The sequence below is a fragment of the Sus scrofa genome, chromosome 7, assembly GCF_054392235.1.
Source record: "Sus scrofa isolate SSC_HxYL_T2T_F1_AM1 chromosome 7, Sscrofa_HxYL_maternal_Yorkshire_Landrace_v2.0, whole genome shotgun sequence".
In the NCBI taxonomy this organism is placed as follows: domain Eukaryota; kingdom Metazoa; phylum Chordata; class Mammalia; order Artiodactyla; family Suidae; genus Sus; species Sus scrofa.
This window is the reverse complement of record NC_139389.1, coordinates 43,894,996-43,917,905: the sequence shown is the minus strand read 5'-3', so window position 1 is coordinate 43,917,905 and position 22,910 is coordinate 43,894,996. Positions and strand designations below refer to the sequence as shown.

General features: G+C 49.8%; 1 protein-coding gene across 8 annotated transcripts in view; it reads left to right on the top strand.

Moving 5' to 3' along the window:
• The first annotated feature begins 13,093 nt into the window (after positions 1-13,093).
• The window catches only part of MOCS1 (molybdenum cofactor synthesis 1), a 918,787-nt gene continuing 908,970 nt past the window's right edge, over positions 13,094-22,910 (top strand). For all 8 annotated transcript variants that reach the window (XR_014810085.1, XR_014810084.1, XM_084968020.1 and 5 more), the window contains exons 1-3: positions 13,094-13,269; positions 20,603-20,729; positions 22,094-22,261. Coding sequence is in view for 6 of the 8 variants with exons in the window: in XM_084968020.1 (XP_084824146.1) it covers positions 13,147-13,269; positions 20,603-20,729; positions 22,094-22,261 (418 nt within the window). In the remaining 2 variants the exon portion in view is untranslated. The remainder of the gene's footprint in view (positions 13,270-20,602; positions 20,730-22,093; positions 22,262-22,910) is intronic.

Sequence of the window (22,910 nt, the reverse complement as noted above, 5' to 3'; positions counted from 1 at the left end):
GCCCAGCCTTGTAAAACACCAAGCCAGGTTAGCCCTTACACACATGTAATCTGTGCACCTGCTGGAGACCTCCACCCCCCGCCATGTATGCCTGTCTTTCTGGGGATGATGAAGTGTACAATGTGATAGCTGGGGACATGGCACAGATAGGCCACCATCCTTAGGCTCTGTGACACCATGCAAGCTGGTCCGAGGACTGCTTTCATGCTTGCAGAGCTGTTGGAGCAGGACAAGGCGTGGTTTTCTCCCAGATGTCTCCAGACATCCTGGAGCTTTACCAACAAGCCTCTGAACCTTGGGCACTTCAGGCCACTGCACACCAGGCTCCAGTCCTTCCGCATTACAGAAAGGAATCGGATACATACCCTGCATGAGTCAGTTTATTCTCACTGAGAAAATTGCATTTATAATGAGTTTTCTGTAAAATTATTATTTCTTAAATGTTTTAAAAACATGAACTATCCAATTACCATTTGAAAGCAGTATTTACATAAATTTAACGGTGAGGCACGGATTGCTTCCATTGTTATCACTTTTTAATTAATCTTGGCTTTTGTCCCAATCAATGTCTTATCAGAACCAAGGAGGTACAAGTACATCGGGAGAGTTTAACAAAGTGACTTTTATTTTCTTTTCTGGCCACCCTGCAGCATATGGAGTTCCCACGCCAGGGATCAGATTCAAGACACAGTTTTGACAAATGCTGCAGTTGTAGCTGTGCCAGATCCTTTAACCCACTGTGTGGGGCCTCGGATGGAACAGCGCTACAGAGATGCCGCTGTGATCCTGTTGGGCCAGAGAGGGAACTCCCAAAGTGACAGTTATCAAGGTGTGGACCAGGTGTAGGGAACCCCCAAGGGGAAGTGCAGTAGCCTGGAGCTGGTGACTGTGTGTGTGTGTGTGTGTGTGTGTGTGTGTGTGTGTGTGTGTGTTTGCGCGCGTGCGTGTGAAGGAACAAGGAGCGGGAAGGAGACAACCAGCCCCAGGAAAGACAGAACTATAGAGGGAGGACACCTTGACAGAGGCTGTGACTGCAGTTGAAGGACACGGCTGTCCCCAGGGTGGCCACTCAGGGAAGGAGCTGAGGGACCAGCACTCAGGACCCCCTTTCCGCCCTCAATCTCCTGCCAGGATGCCCCGCTGGACAAGAACAGTCAGAAGGCAGAGGGCACAGGTCGCCCCTACCTTCCGAGGCCCAGAGCAAGGTGGAAAAGATGAGGAGGAGGTCTGGTGGGGTAACCAGAGCTATCTCCACCTGCTAAGAGCAAAAACTGTTCTCTTCGTTGGAGTCAGTGTTTCGTAGCATCTAGACTGCCCTAGTCTACGGAAGCGCCAAGGGCAAAAAACCAATCTCTCTGTTCTTTTTTTTTGTTGTTGTTGCTATTTCTTGGGCCGCTCCCGCGGCATATGGAGGTTCCCAGGCTAGGGGTTGAATCGGAGCTGTAGCCGCCTGCCTACGCCAGAGCCACAGCAACGCGGGATCCGAGCCGCGTCTGCAACCTGCACCACAGCTCACGGCAACGCCGGATCGTTAACCCACTGAGCAAGGGCAGGGACCGAACCCGCAACCTCATGGTTCCTAGTCGGATTCGTTAACCACTGCGCCACGACGGGAACTCCTCTCTGTTCTTGATCTGGGAAGAGAACAGAGCCTTATACACCATCTGCGTTCCTGAGGAAGTGACTACAATTAGAAGTGGGAAGTGTATACTCTTCTCTCTGATGAAAGTTTATTTATTTATTTATTTTTTTATTTTTAGGGCCATACTTGCAGCATATGAAAGTTCCCAGGCTAGGGGTTGAATCAGAGCTGCTGCTCCCAGCCCACGCCTCAGCCACAGCAACACTAGAGCCAAGCCGCATCTGTGACCTATGCTCCAGCTTGTGGCCATGCCAGATCTGTAACCCACTGAGCAAGGCCAGGGGTTGAACCCTCATCCTCATGGATACTGGTTGGGTTCTTAATCTGCTGGGCCACAATGGGAACTCCCAGACCAGGGTTTGAACCCGGGCCGCAACCATGAAACCTCTGAATCCTGACCACTAGACACCAGGGAACTCCCACTGATGAAAGTTTATGAAGCTGTTACCCTTGGCCCGATTCTTTATTACCTCACATCCATGGTCCTTTATCTCTAATTCCAAAATCCAAACTACTTCTGAAAACTAAAGGTTTTCCATCCTTTATTCGTCAACCAAAACGTGACCTACTGACATGAACTGATAACCATTATCTAGCCTATTATCTTGCAGAGAAATTGATGACTGAAAGTTTCCTTAGACCCTGTATTATGTAATATATTTATATACTTTTGTATATATATATATATATATACAGTGTGTACAATATACTCTATATGACTTTTATGACTTTTAAAACTCTGGACCATTTCTAAATTCCAAAATCTGTCTGGCCCCTAGACCTTCAGATAAGAGATTTTGGACTTGTGTTTTCATTCACGTTAGCTTCATAATATGGAAAAGAGCTTGGGAAGTATATGTTTTTCGTTTATATTATTAGAACTTTTTTACCTAGAATTTGGCTTTGATATTCAATATAATTTTTTTTTTTTTTTGGTCTTTTTAAGGCCCCAGCCACAGCATACGGAAGTTCCCAGGCTAGGGGTCGAATCGGAGCTACAGCTGCTGGCCTGCACCACAGCCACAGCAATGCCAGATCTGAGCCTTGTCTGCAGACTACACCATAGCTCCTGGCTTAACCAGATCCTTAACCAGCTGAGCATAGCCAGGGATCGAACCATGTCCTCATGGTTACTAGTTGGGTTCTTAACCTGCTGAGCCACAAGGGGAACTCATAAATATAAAACTCTTTTAACTCAAAATCAGTACCTCCCTGTCCCTTTTGAATCCTTTGTAAGCTTGTGAAAGACAATAGGCCATAGTATAGAATTACAGCAGGAAAGTGATGAGAGGCGTTTCCTTTGTGGCTCAGCAGTAACGAACCTGACTAGTATCCATGAGGATGCAGGTTCGATCCTTGGCCTCACTTGGTGGGTTAAGGATCCGGCGTTGCTGTAAGCTGTGGTATAGACCACAGATGAGGCTGGGATCTGGCATTGCTGTGGCTGTGGCATAGGCCAGCGGCTACAGCTCAGATTCGACCCCTAGCCTGAAACTTTCATATGCCACGTGCGTGGCCCGTAAAGCAAAAGAAAAAAGAAAAAAAAAAAATGAAGGAAAAAGGAAAGTGATGAGAGCTTTAGGGGGATACTCAAAATTAACTGAAGGGACTGTTTGAGGGATGTGGTCAGGGTCAAGGCCATCAAGAGGACACAGTGCTTAAGAGCATGGATTCTAGAAACTGACTTCAAATACCAGCTTCACCTCTCACTATCCATGTGTTCCTGAACTTGTCCTGTAACCTCTTTGTGCCTTATCTTATATTTCCTCATGCAGCCAAGTCCTACTTAATTTATTTTTTTACAACCACCATCCTGTAAAGTAAATAAGATGGGAAAGTTTCCTTTGGATACATGAGAAAACTTGAGGCATTATGTGCCTAAGGTTAGGCAGTGACCTTGCAGCAAGTGAGGACTGGCAGCCAGATCTTCCTGCTGCCAAGCCAGGGCTCTTCCCATTCTAGCACCTGCCCTATCCTCAGAGGCCAGCCCCTCCTGACTGCTCAAGGAAGGGAACATGTCACACAGTGTTCTCTGCCCAGCCAAGCTCAGCCTTGTTCCAAAAGAGCAAGAAGACCTTTTGAGATGTTTCCAGAAATGTCAGCCTTTGATATTTCTTGTTTCATTTCTCCACCCCGATAATTACCCCGACTTAATAAACAATCGCATAATTCAGAGAGTGGCACTTGATTTCACTGGCAGAGGAATCGGGCCTGACGAAGTGGATTTGATTGTCTTGGGGGGACTTAAAGGCTGTTTTTCTTTTCAAAGGAAGAGCAAAGAGGGAGTTGCTTTTCTTTTAAATGCATGGACCTTACCGCGATGAACTCTCAATGCTGCAGGTAGGAGTAAAATAAAGTCACTGTGTAACACCTTCTCTTGCTCCCCTAGGCTGGTGGGAAGGAAATGAGAGTCCAGGGGTAGATGTCCACACCTCTCTCTCATCCTGCTCACTGCCCCCCTACCAGGGTTTTCCGTGGACAGAAACCAAACCGAAGCCTGAGGGCAAGGGAGTCCATGGGACCAACCTCTTAGAGTGGAGAACAGGGAGGTGGAGCAAGAGAGGTGGAAAATGATCCCAGGTCAGGGTGGGACAGGTGGAGAACAAACAAGTCAGAATCCCACTAATAGAGATATCAAAGGGCATCCCTTTCCTGTGATGGGTCCAGGCTATATCTTTAAAGAAATAGTAACTCACAGGAGGAATTCACATACCTTATGCATTGCCATGTAACAAGTTATCCCAAATGTAGTGGCTTGAAACAAACATTTTCTCTTACAGGTTCTGAGGATCAGGACTCTGGTAGTGGCCAGAGGGATGGTTCTGGCTTGAGTGTCCCATAAGATTGCAGTCAAGATATCCACAGGGGCTGCCGTCATTTGAAGCTTCAGCTGGGGGTGTGGAGGGTCCACATCCAAGATGCTCAGCCCCATGCTGTTGGCTGGAGACCCCAGTTCCTCACTGTGGGATGTTTCCATTCCCAGTCAGTGGGCCTCTCCCAGGAGCTGCTTGCAACATGGTAGCAAGGTTCTTCCAGAGCCAGTGATTCAAGACAGAGCAAGGAGAAAGGCACTTGTCTTTTCTGAATTACTCTCCGAAGCTGAATACCATCACACTGGCCACATCCCATTTGTTAGCGTTCCTAAATTCAGCCCACATTTAAGGAGAGGGGAATGACATTTCTTTTTTTTTTTTTTTTTTTTTTCTTTTTTTCTTTTTAGGGCCACATCTGCAGTTCCCAGGCTAGGGGCTGAATCGGAGTTGCAGCTACCAGCCCACACCACAGCCACAGCAACATAAGGTCCAAGCCTCATCTGCAACCTATGCCACAGCTTGTAGCAATGCCAGATCTTTAACCCACTGAGCAAGGCCAGGGATCGAACCCTCATCCGCATGGATACTAGTCAGGTTCTTAACCCACTGAGCCACAATGGGAACTCTGATTTTATTTTATTTTATATTATATATATATATTTTTTTGATTTAGGGAAATGATGTGATCAGAGAGCAATTATAGAGCACTATTAAGTTACCTCTGGGGTCTGTAGAAGATGAAGGGATATATAGAGTAAAGCAGTTCTCAAACTTTTTGTCAGGAAAACTTTACCCTCTTTAAATACCAAAGATCCCATAGAATTTTTGCTTATGTGGTTTATGTCTATTAATACCTATTTACTATATCAATTTGTTTACTTTATCCTTATCAGACATTCAAACTGAGATAGTTTAAAAAAATATGTAACATTTAAAAATCACAAAGTCAATAACTATTATATATTAAGACTTTTAAACCTTCTTTTTTTGTTTGTTTGTTTAAGTATAGCTGATTTACAATGCAGTGCCAGTTTCTGCTGCACAGCAAAGTGACCCAGTCGTACATATAGATCTAGTCCCCTTCCCATATTATGTGAACACTTTTAAAATAACTGTATTTTCCAAGATAATGAGGGAGAAAAAGGTGGCTCTGGGTTGCGTTTTTGCAAATCTCTTGGACAGGGGACTCAGCAAAAGGCAGCTAGATTCTCACATCTGCTTTTGCATTCAGTCTGTTTTGAAATCACCGTCAGACAGCCTGTGTAAAATTCTCTCATCCAGTCATAGGAGCGTGAGAGTAGAAAGGGCAGATAACCTCTTAGTAGTATTATGAAAACAGCTGAATTAAAGACTTATTGCAAACTCTCTTCCTCCGGATTTTGCTGATGATAGGCAAGTGCACGCTGGAGTCAGCACTTTGTGGCTCTGGGACTATGGTGACATGTGCAGACACGTAACGCCACCATGGCTGATTTCAGTCTGCAATGCAAGTGACAGGGATGAATAAAGGGAAGTGTTGTTCAGGGGAACAGGAAAGCCTGGATGATCCATTAAAGCACAAGGGCAAGTTTGTTCCCTTGTAAGATTTTTGCTCTTCACTAATATCTGCTTCCCCTCTCTGCCAGAGGGCAAAGCTTCTCTTCCCTTTGAAGTTAGATGTGGCCACATGGCTTGCTTGGAGCAGAGTGGTGTGTAGCATTCCCAGGAAGATACTCTGAGGGCCAGTTTTCTCTTTTGCACATCCCTCCCACTGATGTTCTGTGTGGATAGTAGCTGCCCCATCAGCCTGGGGCTCAGGATGCAATTGATGACAATTCCCAGCTAACTCTTGCTTGAACATGTAACATGAGTAAGAAACATTTGTGACTTTCAGCCATTGAGATGCTGGGATTATTTGTTATAGCAGCATAATCCAGCCCATGCTGAATGATAGAGCTGCCTCACTGGAAAGGCAAGTCAAAGATACAGAATGCATAGAGTTCCCATCATGGTGCAGCAGAAGCGACTCTGACCAGGAACCGTGAGGTTGTGGGGTTCCATCCCTGGCCTCGCTCAGTGGGTTAAGGATCCGGTATTGCCATGAGCTGTGGTGTAGGTCACAGAAGCGGCTCGGATCTGGCATTGCTGTGGCTGTGGCAGGAGGCTACAGCTCTGATTAGACCCCTAGACTGGGAACCTCCATATGGTGCGGGTGCAGCCCTGAAAAGCAAAAAATAAAAAGATAGAGAATGCACCATTTAATGCACTTTTATTGGGAACTTAATGTGCATTCAATGCCATGCTAGGGACTGTGATTATAGGCAACTTAGATTTGGCACAAGGCCTCCAAAGGCTTATATTGTAGAAAAATAATTCAACTATGTCACTCGGTTATAATTACCACCATCAACACGGGTGAATCTAGGGTTCTGTGGGAGGGAGAAGTCCTTGAATCCTTTATAAGTCATGGAACCAGCAAAAGACAGACCACACACTTAGGTGGCTTTGGGGTGGGGTGGGGGGGGCTGCACCCGTGGCATATAGAAGTTCCCAGGCCAGGGATTGAATCCAAGCTGCAGCTTTGACCTATGCCACAGCTGCAGCAATGCCCAATCCTTAACCCACTGTGCCACAGTGGGAACGCCCATATGTGGGATTTTTGAAGCAACCATTTTTGAGGTGTGGGCGGAGTTGGAGTGGCCAACAGGGATGTTGAGGAATCTGTGGCCATCAACCAAGGAAAGCCAACCGCAGCCGGGCCTGAAGGGACATGGTTGGAAATGGTTCCTGGACTTGGTGCAAGCTGGACTGATGATAGTAGAGCCATGTTACATCAGCTATGATAGAAACGCACAGTGCCAGACCACAGCAGAATAGGCAAGAGGAATAAATATTCTGATTTCTCTCTCCTTCTACTCTCTGATCTGCTGCCCCTGCCTCCTCCTGGCCAGCTCTACCTGGAAACCAGAGACAGGGGTGCTTGGGTGATGCCATCCAAGCCGTTGGTAGATATCACTCTCCTAGTCCTCAGAGCAGGTTAAGGAGGGTCAAGGAGAATATCCTAAACAAGGTCCAAAAAAGGAGTTACTATAGGAATCATTGAAATAATATTTTCTAAAGCATTTTTTTTGGGGGGGGGCTGCACTACCTATAGCATATGGAAGTTCCCAGGCCAGGGGTCAAATTGGAGCTGCAGCTGCCAGCCTATACCACAGCCACAGGAACTTGGGGTCTGAGCTGCATCTGAGACCTACACCACAACTCACCACAATGCCGGGTCCCTAACCTGCTGAGAGAGGCCAGGGATCGAACCCACATCCTTATGGATACTGGTTGGGTGCTTAAGCTGCTGAGCCATGACGGGAACTCCAATATTTTCTAAAACTTTTAAACTCAGCTACTGATGGGATGGGGAGGGATTTGAATGCTTATAGAGGGCTAGATACTTGAGGCTTCTATTCTGAGAGGGAGGCCATGGGCATATGGCCAGAAATTCCCTCCTGGATTTTTTTAAAAATAAAGATCTTATTTTTTAGAGAAATTCTGGGTTCACAGAAAAATGAAAGTACAGAGATGTCCCATATACTCTCTGTCCCCCATGATGCACCCCCCCCATGTGTAGCCTTTTCTACTATCAACATCCCCCACCCAGAGTGGCCCATTTGTTACAACTTATGAACCTGTTGACATGTCATAATCACACAAAGTCCATAGTTTACAGTTGGGTTAATTCTTGGTGTGGTAGATTCTATGGGTTTGGACAAATATGTGACATGTACCATCATTATGGTATCAAAAATAGTTTCACTGCCCTAAAAATCCTCTGGGCTCTAACTGCCCATCCCCAGCCCCCAAGTTCTGGCAAAAACTGATCTTTTTAGTGCCATAGTTTTGCCTTTTCCAGGATGTCATACAGTTGGAATTGTACAGAATGTAGCTTTTTCAGACTGGCTTCTTTCACTTAATATGCATTGAAGTTTCCTCCATCTTTTCATGGCTCAATAGCTCATTTCTTTTTCAAACTGAAATAATATTTTGCTGTCCAGAGGTACCATGGTTTATTAACCCATCTACCTACTGAAGGATATCTTGGTTGCTTCCATATTTTGCCCTAGATTCTTTTTGGGAGCTGGGAGGATGGAAGCCAAGTGGGGAGAGAATGGCTGGGAAGATAAGGAGAGCAGCATCTTCCATCCAGTGAGAGACCAGACCATTAGAGGTAAATTATAAGGTGAAAGTTGCATCATAATTTTCTAACATGGCCTCAGAAGTCATGCAGCATCCCTTCTGCCATATTCTGTTAGTCATTCTTTTGATGGGTTACAAGCCAGTTACAAACCTACTCAGATGCAAGTGGAGGAGAATTCATTCCACTTCCTGATGGGGAAAGTAAGGATCTAGAGCAACGCTGAGCAATACAGAAGCCACTAGCCAACGTGGCTGGTTACATTTAACTTAACTAAAGTGAGAGCTCTCGCTGTGGCTCAGTAGGTTAGGTTTGGGTTTGATTCCCAGCCTGGCAAAGTGGGTTAAAGGATCTGGCACTGCCACGGCTATGGTGTAGGTTGCAGCTGTCGTTCTGATTCAGTCCCTGGCCTGGGAACTTCCATACACTGTGGGTGCAGCCATAAAATCAAACAAACAAATACATAAATATTAACTAAAATGAGAAATTCAATTCCTTGGTCACAGTAGCCACATGTCAATTTCTCAATAAGCCACGTGAGGGCTTAGACCATTTCCATGATGGCAGAAGGTTCTATTGGACAACACTGATGAAGAGAACATGAGACACAGGACATTTTGTGGCAACCATCTTTCAGACACACAATCTGCCATTGGGTCTCAGCCAAACCAAATTGTATTGGGCAAGATGGATGAGGCACAGGGAAGCATGTGACGTTGTGTACAAGGGTTGGCAATCCTTGCTGCTGTTAATAATCCCAAAGAGGAGAGGACTTGCCTTGAGACTCTCAACTGAAAGAGGGTAGATGCAGAGGCCCACGGGCTAAAAAATAGGGCCAATGGGAGGATATCACAGGAGGGTGATTTCTAGACCACTATTCACTGTCTTTCTTTAAGTATGCGATGAAAGCTACCTCAGGTTGCAGTTTACATGCTAAACTCAGTAAGTTGTAAGGTCTTGGCCAGTTTCCAGTTTCCATAAAAAGTTCTGCTAAGACCTGAGCATAGGAAAAATCTATGCATTGGATAAAGAAGGTAGAATCTAAAAAGACTTCCTGTAACTGGTAATATTTTATTTTATTGTGTTTTGTTTTGTTTTATTGTTTTATTTTATTTTATCTGCCATACCTGTGACATGCAGAAGTTCCTGGGCCAAGGATCGAACCTGTGCCATGGAATGGACCCAAGTCACTGCAATGACAACACCAGATCCTAAACTGCTAGGACACCAAGGAACTCCCAACTAGTGGTATTTTAGATGGGCTCAAAGAGTGGGGATGCTTTATGAGGGCGCAAGATCGTCTTTAGGAGTTTGTGTAAAAGATTTAACATACTGCAGTTTAATTACTTGCAGTGATCTGGTTTCTGACCAACTGGTGGATGCTTTTCTTCCTATCCTACCATCTTTCTCTCTCCACCTGTTTTCTGTCCCTCACCCCTTAGAAGGAGCCACAGTGAAACACTCACCTGGATTATGCAGGAGGTCTCTCAGTGCAGTGACAAGGGTCCTTATATGAAGGAGACAGAGGGAGATTTAAGACAGAAGAGACATGGATGGAAGCAGATGGAAGCAGAGTCACAAGAAAAAGACACTCTGCTGCTGGCTTTGAAGACAGAGAAAAGGACCAGGAGCCAAAGAATGCAGTTCTGGATGCTGGAAAAGGCAAAGGAAACAGATTCTCTTCTAGAGCCTCTGGAGGGAGCGTGCCTGGCAACACCTTGATTTTAGCCCCCAATGACTCATTTCAGACTCTGGCTTCTAGAAGTATAAGAGAATAAATTTTACTGTTTGTGATCATTTATTATAGCAGTCATAAAGAACTAACAGAGATGGGGACAGAGCTGATTAAGACCAACACATAAAATCAGAGTCTGATTCCTCCAGGGTCAAGGGACTTACTAATGGATCAAGTTTATTATGTCCACATGGCTTCTTTCCTGAGGTTGGTCCTCTCCTGAAAGCTCTTCAGGCCTTATAGCTGCCAAAATAATGGGTTTTGCTCTTTTCACCCCCACACACAATTCCCCTGACAAATTTAGACATCAAACGTAGCCATGGACAGAGCTTGGACCGTCCTCAGTGGGTCCTTGGGCCCTTTGCAGAGAGACTTCCGTCAGGCCTGTCCCACCATTTCAAATACTCAGACACACCCTAACCCCTGCAGTGTACTTTGAATTGAGACATAACTAGCTGCCAAATGTATAGTAGGAAATGAGGATACAGCTTCTGGTCTTGAAGAATTGACAGACTCGTAGAAAGGAAAAAATAACTCACCATAACTGATTTATAGAAATGCAATGAGACTGTCAGAAAAGCTCAGGTGATTTTAGCTTTAGCCTCGGACTCAAGGTGAATTTCCAATGATATTGTTCAATGCTTAATTCTTGTGATTCCATGGTGATAGTTTTGGATACAACAGCTAGGCCTATTTGAGCATAAAGATTCTTTTTTTTTTTTTGAGGGCCAAACCCACAGCATATCTAAGTTCCCAGGCTGGGGTCGAATTGGAGCTGCAGTTGCTGGCCTTTGCCACAGCCCCACAGCAACTCCAGATCTGGGCCGCGTCTACGACCTACACCACAGCTCTCAGCAATGCTGGATCCTTACCCCACTGAGCAGGGCTGGTGTTCTCATGGATACTAGTCAAGTTCATTACTGCTGGGCCACCACGGGAGCTCCAGCATAAGGATTCTTAGTACATAGATTCTTTACTGAATGTGCATTCTAGGCAAACTCTTAAAGACTATAACTTTGTTTTTGAGAGAGAGAAAGGGACCCCTCTCGTTCTTTTTTTTAAATTACTCAATGAATTTTATTACTTTATAGTTGTACAATGATCATCACAATCCAATTTTATAGCATTTCCATCCCAACCCCCTCATTCTTGATACATCCCTGAATCTTGACTTTAAGGAATCAGATTGTCCTGGGTGTAAACCCCAGTGTTGCCATCTATCTACCATGTGACTTTTTTACCTAACCTCTCTAAGTCTCAGTTTCCTAAGTTGCAAAACTGGCATTCTATTTTTTTTTATTTTTTATTTTGTCTTTTCAGGGCCACACCCGCAGCATATGGAGGTTCCCAGGCTAGGGGTCGAATCAGAGCTACAGCTGCTAGCCTACGCCACAGCCACAGCCATGCCAGATCCCAGCCGCATCTTCGACCTACATCACAGCTCATGGCAATGCTGGATCCTTAACCCACTGAGCAAGGCCAGGGATCAAACCTGCAACCTCATGGTTCCTAGTCGGATTCGTTTCTGCTGTGCCACAACGGGAACTCCAAAACTAACATTCTATTGTAGGATTATTATTATAAGTATTAAGTGATGTTTTGCATGGTGTTTGGTGTGCAGGAAGTATTCCAAAGACAACATTCCCTCATTCTACGACCTCTTGCTGTGTAATTCTTTTTAAATTATTATTATTATTTTTTTAAGGCAGCATGTTCGGCATATGGGTTGAATTGGAGCTGCAGCTGCTGGCCTATGCCACAGCCCACAGCCCTGCAGGGTTGCAGCTGCATCTGAGACCTACACCACAGCTTGCAGCAACATGGGACCCTCCCACAAAGCCTTGAGGCCAGGGATCAAACCTGTATCCTCATGGATACCAGTCAGGTTCTTAACCTGCTGAGTCACAACGGGAACTCCTTAATCCTTTTTTAAATTGAGAGGCCAAGGAGTTCCCATAGTGGCTTAGTGGTTAATGAACCCAACTAGTAACCATGAGGTTTCGGGTTCAACCCCTGGCCTCACTCAGTGGGTTAAGGATCCGGTGTTGCCGTGAGCTGTTGTGCAGGTCGAAGACGGGCTCAGATCCCATGTTGCTGTGGCTGTGGTGTAGGCCGGCAGCTGTAGCTCCGATTGGATCCCTAGTGTGGGAACCTCCATATGCCACGGGTGCAGCCCTAAAAATAACAAAAGATAAATAAAAAAATAAATAGGCCAAAATTTTTAATGCCTTCGGGGCACAATTGGAGAAATGTATTTTGAAGAAAGGAAGCTGGTCATCCTATAACCAGGGGCTACACTACCATCAAGGGAGTGAGATAAACATGCAGGGTCAGATCTTGTTTTTATATAAAATACCGATACTTTGTTCATCATGGATTTTTTTTTTACATTGATTCTAACTTTTTTAAATTGCATTAACAGTATTTGTCTTCATAACTACTTTTTTGACACCACCTTAAATTTCCTTCATCTGGCCCTACAGCACGTTACGTCGTGGTATGACTGGGACAAAGTCCAGAGCTGCCAGAGAAGTCAGAGTAAGAAAAGACCCAGGATCTCTGGTTGAGTTTGTGCTTCCCAGGCGCTAGCACAATTAGCCCACCTTGGAAAGCAGCAGAGTGAGGGGACTACAACTCCCAGGAGGCTGCGCGGCACGCCGCCCTCGTCGATTGGCTGAACGGGCCCCGCCCCCCGTCCCGCCCCTGCCGTGATGACCCGGGGCGGCGAGTCCCTGGCTAACGTGCTAGGAGCCGGCTACCGAGTGGAGTTTCCCCGTAGCCCACAGGCTTCATGGCGGCACAGCCAATGTCCCGGGTTCTGCGGCGGGTCCTGACGTCCAGCGTCCGGAGCTGCAGCTCTGGGGCTCCGGTGACGCAGCCCCGCCCGGGGGAGCGCTCCCAACCTGCCCTGGAGGTAAGCTCGCCCGCATCCACACTTTCTTGGAGAGCGGGTGGCCTGGCGACTGCACCTTTCGCCCAGAAGCACCCCGGCGCGTCCGCGGCTGCCGAAGTGGGCCGCTTCTGGAGAGACCCCTCTTCGCTTAATTAGCGCCGGGGAGAGGAGTGGAATAATGTTTTCTATTCTAGACTTCCCAGCCTCACCTGGTATTCCAACGAAGGGTGGCGGGGTGGGGGCTCTCCTCGGGGTCTGGCTTAAAAACCTCGCTGCCCACTCAGCCACGCAACCCCCTTCCAGGTCTGAGGAAGCAGGCGGGTGGGACTCTGGGTCCAGTGAAATGTTATTAGCATCCCTCTTAGACCTGCCGCACCAAAAGCTGCTTCTTTAAACATTTTCCTCCCTCTCCCCCAGAGGAAGTTGTGACCAGGTGTGTTTGTGACACCCCACTTCATAGTGTGACACTGACAAAAATGTCACCTTGCCGCCAATAGTCAGTTGTCACTTTGTGGTCACAGGGCTGTGTGACCCGTCCTTCACTGACTGTTTCATCTTCATTTCCCTTAGGAGGGTTCAGCCTCATTCTAGAGCAGAATGGAACCAGGATCTGGGCTTTGGCAGGTTTAGGGATTCCACTCTCTCTTTAGGGTTGGGAGAGCCCCCCTCAGTCCTTAAAAGCATTCCTCAGAGGGACTCAAGGCATAACAAGTTTTAAGTTTGTTTTGCCCATGTGGTCAGGGAATCAACTGGGGAGAAGCATCTCTTGATTTGTTGAAACCTTTTCTAGTTTGATCTGACTGTTCTCTTCCCACCTCCTGGCACGAGGCTTCAAGTCCTGGAGATTCATACGATGACCCCAGCTGTTGCTCAATCTGGGGCAGGGCCCTAGCATAACTTGCTTTCCCCAAATCTGACCCCCCACCCCCACCCCCAGGATTCTCTGATAAGCAGATCCCCGTTGCTGGGAGGTGAAGTTTGTCGGTATCCCTCAACTCTGAACTTCAGGGGGGAAAATGGGAAAGCGGAGATGGTTGAGATCTTTAAATAATTCCGAAGGTAAGTTTCTTCTCCCTCCTGCCTCTAATTGACTTGATTCCTTTCGTCCTGTGCTAAGTGATTTCATTCATGGTCTCCGTCCTCACAACCATGTGAAGCGAGTAGAGTTTGTATTTTTCAGCAGAGAAAGTTAACTCCCCACCTGTGAAGTGAGGGAGTGGGAGCTCAGACTCTAGCACCTGTGCTCATGCTTTTTCCCTGCTGAGAGCATGGGGGAAGCGGGTGGAGGGGCTGCTCCCGCCCTTGCCTTTATACTGCCATGGGGGGGTGTGATTAGCAGGTGAGAGCGTGGGCTCCAGCAGACTGCTTGGATTTGAATCCCAGCCCTACCACTTTCAGGTGGGTGAACTTCATGTTCCTTCACCTCTCAATGCTTCAGTCTTCTGTAAAATGGGAATAATAGTGTCTACCTCATAGGGTGATTACCCGGGTTAAAGTAGTTAATGTAGGAGTGCCCGCTCTGGCTCAACGGGATTGATGTTGTCTTGGGAGCCCAGGGACAAAGGTTCAATCTCCGGCCTGGCGCAGTGGGTTATGGTTAAGGATCCAGCGTTGCCACAACTGTGGCTCAGATCTGATCCCTGGCCCAGGAACTCCATATGTTTCACTGTTTGAAACAAAACTAGAGAGGGGTGCTTGTGCCAGAGCACTGGGCAGGGAGCCCCAGGTCCTCGCCCTCGCTCTACCTCTAGTTTGACCTGGCTCCTGGGACTGTTGCTTCCCTTCTGTGCCCTTCTGTGGTCTTTAAAACCAGAGGCATGTGTACACAGTGGGGGCGGGCACAGATGTCTTTGGGAGGATCTCAGAGGTGACACGAGTGTGGAGATGTGTACCGTCAGCTGGCAGGAGCTGGGGTGGAGGTATCTGGAACCCCTGTCCTCTCTTCCCTTCCTGCAGGGTGCCTTTCGCACACTTCACACGAGGCCCTGGAGATCAGGCTTGGGATGGGAGGTTCGTGGAGAGACTGCAAGGAAAGCCACTGGGTCTTGTCTTTGGGTGTCAGGGTGTGAGAGGTGTCGGGTGGGAGCTGGCGGTGTAGAAAGGGGGCCTTGAGCTCCATCCGGGGACAGATTGAGGAGCTTTTCTGGGTGGAAAGGGGAGGTGGCAGCCTGTGGGTATCTGGGGAGGCGGCGAGGGGAGCCAGTACCTAGGGCTCCCCCAGTCAGAAGCTCTGCAACCTTCTTCCTCTCAGGCTCTGCTGGGGCAGTGAGGGGGCTCTCAGGTCCCCAGCCTGCTGCTTTGGGGCAGGGGCTGGGGAGAGGGTGACTCTGTGCCAGGCTTCTGGCTGTTCGGGAGTCCAGAAAGGACAAATGTTGATGAGGTTTGTGTGGGAAGGGACTGCCTGGGTGAGGGGGGCGGCAGCCGGGCCTGGGTGGAACGTCACGCATAACAGAAAAGGAGACTTTTTTTTGCCTGGGGGGTAGTGGGTTGCTGCTTGACTTCCTACCTGCTCTGCTCCTCAAAATCTTTGCTTCAGTGAGTATGGCTGTCCTTGCGGGAGCCGCAGGTGTAAAGGCCTCACGCTTGGGGTGGAGGTGGAGGGAGAGGGCGGTCAAGGGGCGGGCTTGGGGCTGGGCCCTTTGTCAGATCCGCTCATTTAAAAGAGATTCATTTTGGAGTTCCACAATTTTGGAGTCGCAGCAAACACAACTAGTGCCCTTGCATGAATACGTGATGAACGGATATTTGTGAGTCAGAGTTAGGTTAAGAAAATGGGAGCAGTCACTTACGGAACACCTACTATGTGCCAGGATTCTTAAAGTTTGGTAGGGTTATTGTTTGCATTTTCTGGCGGAGGAAGCGAAGGCTTAAAGAATAGTAGGTAGCAGGGCCAGGCTTGTAATTCAGGTTTACCTGCCCCCAAAGCCTATGCTCAGAACCACCACCCTGGATTAAAATGGCACTGGGTCCTGGGGTTGCTGGGCCAGTAGTTCTTACCCTGGGCTGCAGAGTAGAGCAGGGACACTGCAGATAGGCAAAGCCAGCGCCCCCGCCTTGCCCCCAGCCCCAGGCAGTTGAGTGGGAATCTTTGGGTTGGGACTGTGGCATCAGTACTTTTTAGAAGTTCTTTGGGTGATTTTAATGTGTAACAAGAGTTGAAAATGGCTGTATGAGGCTAAACTTTGTGTTTTTTAATGGTTGCACCCGTGGCACATGGCAGTTCCTGAGCCAGGGATTGGATCTGTGCTGCAGCTGCTATAACACCAGATCCTTTAACCCACTGTGCTGGGCCAAGCATCAGACCCACGCCTCTGCAGCAACTGGAGCTGCTGCAGTTGGATCCTTAACCCACTGTGCCACAGCAGGAACTCCCAGGGCTAAACCATTTTGACAGTAGAGACCAGCTTAAAAGTGAAGGGCTACTCCAGTGTAAATGGGTTCTGCATATACAATCTTTCACTCCGGATTGGGAACCTGTTTGTTTGTTCTTGACACACCAGCTGCGACAGTGGGACTCCAAATCAGGCAGGATGGCTTCCTGCCTAGGGGGATGCCCCCAGTCCAGGCTGGGGCCCCTGGGAATCTGAGCAGCTAAGAGAGTTCTGCTCAATCCCTCTGACATGTGCCGGCCCCTCCTGGGCTAGAGGCATCACTGTCTAATCTGCCCAATAATTCCTTCTGGATTCCAGGCTCCTTTAACGTGGTATTTTTTCCTCCAGGGGCTTTAAAGGAAAAGAAAAAAAATGGAAGAACAAAGAAAGTAGGGCATGCAGTGTTGGAGGAGAGAGGAGGCAGGGGCGAGGCAAGTTAATATCCAAGTGATGGATTTGCAGTCCTAGCAGGAGGAGAGGGCGAATGTGTGTGTGTGTGTGTGTGTGTGTGTGTGTGTGTGTGTGTGTGTTTGGGTGTTTGGGAGACTGGGTCCGGTACTGGTGGTACAGAGTCTGAATGAATCAAGAAAAGGTCACTTCTGGTCCCAGAGTGAAATCTGGCCTGCCCCTCCCTCGGCCAAAACAGAGAGCCTCATTCCACCCTGGGTCACCCCATCCCACCGCTCCCTCTCTGATTTCTGCTGAGTCATACTCCTTGGTCCTCTCCCTTGCTCCCTATTCCTGGGTTTATGTTGGCTCCTCCCTTACCCAGCCACCTCCCCCAGGACGTTAAGATTGGGGTGAGGAGGAGTTTCTGTCCTGGCTCAGCTGTAACAAACGCAGCTAGTATCCATGAGGACGTGGGTTCTATCCCTGGCCTTGCTCAGTGGGTTAAGGATCTGCTGTAGGTTGCAGATGCTGCTCGGATGCTGCTCAGATCCTGCGTTGCAGTGGCTGTGGTGTAGGCTGGCAGCTGCAGGTCTGATTCGACCCCTGGCCTGGGAACCTCCATATGCTGCAGGCACAGTCATAAAAAGAAAAAAAAAAAAAAAAAAGAGTGGGGTGAGGAGGGCATCTTGGCAAGTGAGGAGGCGGGGCCTGGGGTGACTCACAAATCACTGGATTGTGGAGTTCCTGTCATGGCTCAGTGGGTTCAGAACCCGACTAGTATCCATGAGGATGTGAGTTTGATCCCTGGCCTTGTTCAGTGGATTAAGGATCCAGCACTGCTGTGAGCTGTGCTGTAGGTCACAGATGCAGCTCAGATCCCACTTTGCTGTGGTCGTGATATAGGCAGGCCAACTGTGGCTCCAGTTCAACCCCTTGCCTGGAAACGTCCATGTGCTGTGGGTGTGGCCCTAAAAAGAGACAAAAAATGACTGAATTGTGAACAGCTGTCAATCCCAGGTATCTGAGCTCCTGGACTCTGGTGGCCGATGGGGATGGGGCTCTTGATTCTGAAGCACCCCCGCCCCACCCACCCCTAAGGGTCCCCGAGGATGAAAGGGTGCGTAGGGAGGGGCGAACACTGTTGGGGTGATGTCCGACGGCGCTTCAGAGAAATGATGGCTGCTCCCTCGTCACGGGACCATGAGCGGGCTTTCTTGGAGGACATGGTCCACAGATCTCGGGGTGGACAGAGTGAGGTCAGTTTTATGGACCCTGGATAATCATAAAGCACACCCTCCCTTTGCTCACACGTCCCTTCTACCTCCTGAGTCAAACAGTGGCCCTTGACCTTGACTGTGTATTCGAATCACCTGGAGAGATGAGACACCAAAGTGCCCTGAGATCTGAATGCAGTTGGTCTCCAGAGGAAGTGTTTTCTTCAGCTCCCAGATGGTTCTTACGTGCAGCCAGCGCTGAGGGGGTCACTGAAGTAAGGGTTTTTTCTTCTTGAACCTCAGGAGGCCCGGAGGCCTGCCTTCTTGGGTTACGAGGTCCTGGTAATCCTGTTTACCTGCCAGCTTCTTGACCAGCCCTCTCCTAAGACAACCTTAGCCCATACCTGCATCCTCCAGCTGGGAAAGCAGATCCGGGGGAGCTAGAGAACTTTCCCGGTGTGTCAGGCACACCTGGCCCGGAAACCAGAGGTTCTTGCCCCCAATCTGGAGCCCTAGCCATAGACCCCACAGGTAACCACCGTGGTCACGGTTTCTTTGTTCTAAAGATTCTAGAGAGGAGTTCCTGTTGTGGCACAGTGGAAATGAATCCGACTAGGAACCATGAGGTTGCGGGTTCCATCCCTGGCCTCGCTCGGTGGGCTAAGGATCCGGCGTTGCCGTGAGGTGTGGTATAGGTTGCAGATGTGGCTTGGACCCCGAGTTGTTTTGGCTGTGGTATAGGCCAGCAACTATAGCTCCGATTCAACCCCTAGCCTAGGAACTTCCATATGCTGTTGGTGTGGCCCTAAAAAGCAAATAAAGATTCTAGATATGATTTCTCCCCGAGGCTGTGTGTCATCTTGCACACGCACCTTGGACACGCCCTGTGCAAAGAGGGGAGAGAATTCAGAACTTGGAAGTCCGGAGTTCCCATCATGGCTCAGCGGTAATGAACCCAGCTAGGATCCAAGAGGACGCAGCTTCAATCCCTGGTCTCTCTCCTGGGTTAAGGATCCAGGGAGCTGTGTGCAGGTACTAGATGCAGCTTGGATCTTGCATTGCTGTGGCTATGTGCAGACCGGCAGCTGCAGCTCTGATTCTCCCCTTAGCATGGGAACCTCTATATGTCATGGATGTGGCCTTAAAAGGCCAAAAACTAAATAAAAGAGAAAGAACTTGGAGTCAGAAAACCTGGATTTGAATCCTGGTTCTGCCAGGGGTGTTCCTGACCCCACCCAAGCATTGGTTAGGATAATCCCTTACAGGTGTGGGGATGGATTAGCGAACGTTCTTTGGAAACCTTAGGATGTCTTGCAAACATGACTTCTGTGGAGCAATTCTCTCGTCTGTCAGCACCCGTCAAGATCCAAGGCCGTGCCCTCAAGGGAGGGCCGAGCAGACTAGCCCAGACTTGGGAAGGGGTGAGGTTGGTAGCCTTCTTCTCTCCCCAGGATGAGTTTGGGCCTTGAGGGGAGCCCTCGGGCAGTCTCCTCCTCCTTAACCCCAAACAGTGGGTCCTCATCCTTCCAGCAATGAGTAGGTGAGGGCCAAGGACTGAAGTAGTCTGGGCAAGGGTTAGTGGGGTGTCCGTCCTGGCACCTAAGTTCTTTGTTCCTGGGGGCCTCATTCCCTCTGCGGGTCACCCCCCACCCCCCATCCCACGGTGCTGCCCTTGCCCCCAAGGCCCCCTGTAGGAGGGGAGCCCTCCCTGTGGGTATATCCTCCTGGTGGCCTGGCCCGTTGGGTCCTCCTGGGCAGTGGGGAGGCCACAGAGAGCCCCTCCCCCACAGCAAGTGACTTTTGTCTTGAGCTCGGGGTATGGAGTGGGAGGCCTGGGTTGGAGAAGCGGCTTCCATGGTCCAGGCCACCGTCCCTCTCAGTTACCTGCTGCCCCTGCCCTTTCTGGACGTGCTTGCCGCGTGGCGTGGTTGCCAGGTGCCGAGGGGTGTGTGCCCTCCAGGTGCTTGTCAGGTGGCCTGGTTGCCAGGTACTGAGGGGCACGTGCCCTCCAGGTGACCCTTCCAAGAGATGCTGGAGATGTTTGTTCCCGGTCGTGCTTCCTTTGAGGGAGGAGGAGCGGGAGGAGGTGGAGGCTGGGTGGAGCTTAAGGCCCTTCCTTCTGTCTTGCTGTCCAGCTGGCAGAGGTCCTGCACCCCCGGGGGCTGAGTGTGGAGCCAAGGGTCAGGATAGGGGCGGGGGAGCTTCTTTTCAGGCCTGATTCCTATCTTGGGTATGAGAGAATTTCAGACCTGGGACTGCCGAGCCCACCTGGATGGAAAGGCTAGAAGTGTGTGTGTGTGGGGGGGAGGGGGTCACAGATGGGGGGGTGATGGGAGGAATCGTGCCCCCCCAATTGAGCTCCCAACCATGTCGCTGCAGGAGCCGTCCAGGCGGAGGCAGTTCCTGCGGGAGCACGCGGCCCCCTTCTCTGCCTTCCTCACCGACGGCTTTGGCCGGCAGCACAGTTACCTGCGGATCTCCCTCACCGAGAAGTGCAACCTCAGATGTGAGTCGCCCCCCTGGGCTCCTGTCCCTGTGCTGAAGCACCTCCTGAAATCGCCCCCTGTCCAGGAGCGCCTCCTTAGTCCTCCCCCTTCCTCCCAGGTGGGGTTCAGGGCAAGGTGTGGTCAAGGGTGAGTTTTATCGCCATGGAAGCTGGGTTCTGCTTGGGTTAGATTGTAGCGCAGAATTGCTGTCGGGTGTAGGATGGAGGCTGGCCCGGGGTCTCTCGCTCCTTGAGGCTCTTCCTCCCTCCCTCCCTCCCATTTCCCTGCAGTCCCTGCAGATCAGGACAAGGCATGGAGGTGCCGGATGCTATAACCGGATGAGAAACGCAGCACCACCAGCTGTAAAGACACCCCAGTCTCATGAAACGTTGTCTGGGGCCAGGCCGGCACAGAGTCCTCACTGTGTGACCCCATGCAGAGCATTCTGGGGTGTAGCCCCCGCTGGAGGGACATCCCAAGTTTGTCCATCCATCTTTCCCTCCTTAGCGTGCCCCCCTTCTTCCATCCTCTCCCTGTAACTCACAATAAGAAATACATCAACTTCATGGCCCAATAGTGTGTGTCGTAAATGTTTAACCAAACAAAGGTTTTCTATGTGCGGTGCTGACATTCTGATGTTCTCACCGAATCTCTTCTATCGTGAAAGACCCATTCTGGCCCTTCACTGCCTTGACTAAACAACCCTCTCGCAGTCCTGACCGCGGGTACTGATCAAGCGGTACCTCGGGAGCCAATGGGAGGTGGGGGTGCCCCGCTCCCAGCTGGGGCTCGCCTCACTTTCCCCTCCCACCACCTCGCCCCGAACAGGTAGTACCTCAGGCTTCCCACCTAGGAAATGGGACTGATGATGACCAGAAGGAGATAGTCTGGGTGGGAGAATGCTTGCAGTCCCAGAGGAGAGCCGCTTTGACCAGGCCGAGGGGTCCCTCGCAGGCTCCCTCACCTCAGGACACACAGAGAAGGGTCATTCTCAGACCAGATGAAATGAAGGAGGCTGAATGGTGGCAGAAGGAATGGGCCCAGGGCAGGTGTCGCCTCCAGGCAGACCCACCCCGCAGCCCCTGGCTGAGGGCATCGCGTCTTGGCCAGCCCTTACCCCAAGCCAGGGGTGCTGTCAGCCTCGTTTATCATCTCGGACCCACTGAGGGGTGGCAAAGCCAGAAGGGGAAGGGGTGTTACATTTTACAGATGAGAAAGGTGAGGCCCAAAGAGAATCTGGCCTAGGTTTTGTGCCACCGCAGACTTGGCAGGGTCTCCCCTCAGGGCTGGGAGGGGGTTCAGGAGAAACCCAGTGGCCGGGTGGGGGCATCGCTGGCCTGATCACTGTCATTTCCTACCTCCCCGTCCCCTCCCTTCCCCTCAGGTCAATACTGCATGCCAGAGGAGGGGGTGCCGCTGACCCCCAGGGCTGACCTGCTGACCACAGAGGAGATCCTGACCCTGGCCCGGCTCTTCGTGAAAGAAGGTGTAGACAAGATCCGGCTCACGGGCGGAGAGCCGCTCATCCGGCCGGATGTGGTGGACATCGTGGGTGAGTTTTCCACCACCTCCCCCAGCTCCTGCCTCATCCAGCTGGACTCCAGTGTTAATATCAGAAGCTAGTGTTCGTGTAGGGTGTTACGCTCACTTAGTCCCACCACCCTCTGAGACAGGTGCCACTATTACTCTGCTTTTGTTAAAAAGAAAGAAAGCACAGAGGAGTTCAGTAACCCGGCCAAGGTCACAAAGCTAGTCAGTGCCAGAGCCCAGTGGCTTGACGTCAGATTTAGACTGAAGTCCTCTCCAGGGCCTGGAGGCCTGTGTGATCTGGCTCCCGTCAACCTCAAAGACCTCTCCCCTGCTGCCTCCCTCCCTCCCTCCTCCCCTTCATTCACGCCACCGCCGGGCGTTTGCACATGCTGTTCCCTTTGCAGGGAGCACGGGGCTCCCTGTCAGCCTCATTTAGGGCTCTGCTCCAATGGCCTCTTTTTGAGGAGGCTTCCTTGACCACTCTGCCTCCCAAGAGCTGGCACCCTACAGCCCACGGGCCAAAACTGGGCCACCACCTGTTTGTGGCCTGCAAGCTAAGGATAGTTTTTATATTTCTAATATATATATACCTAATATATTTCTAATATTTTTGGGGGGAAAAATCACAGTAACATTTGTGGCACATGAAAATGATAGGAAATTTTAAATTC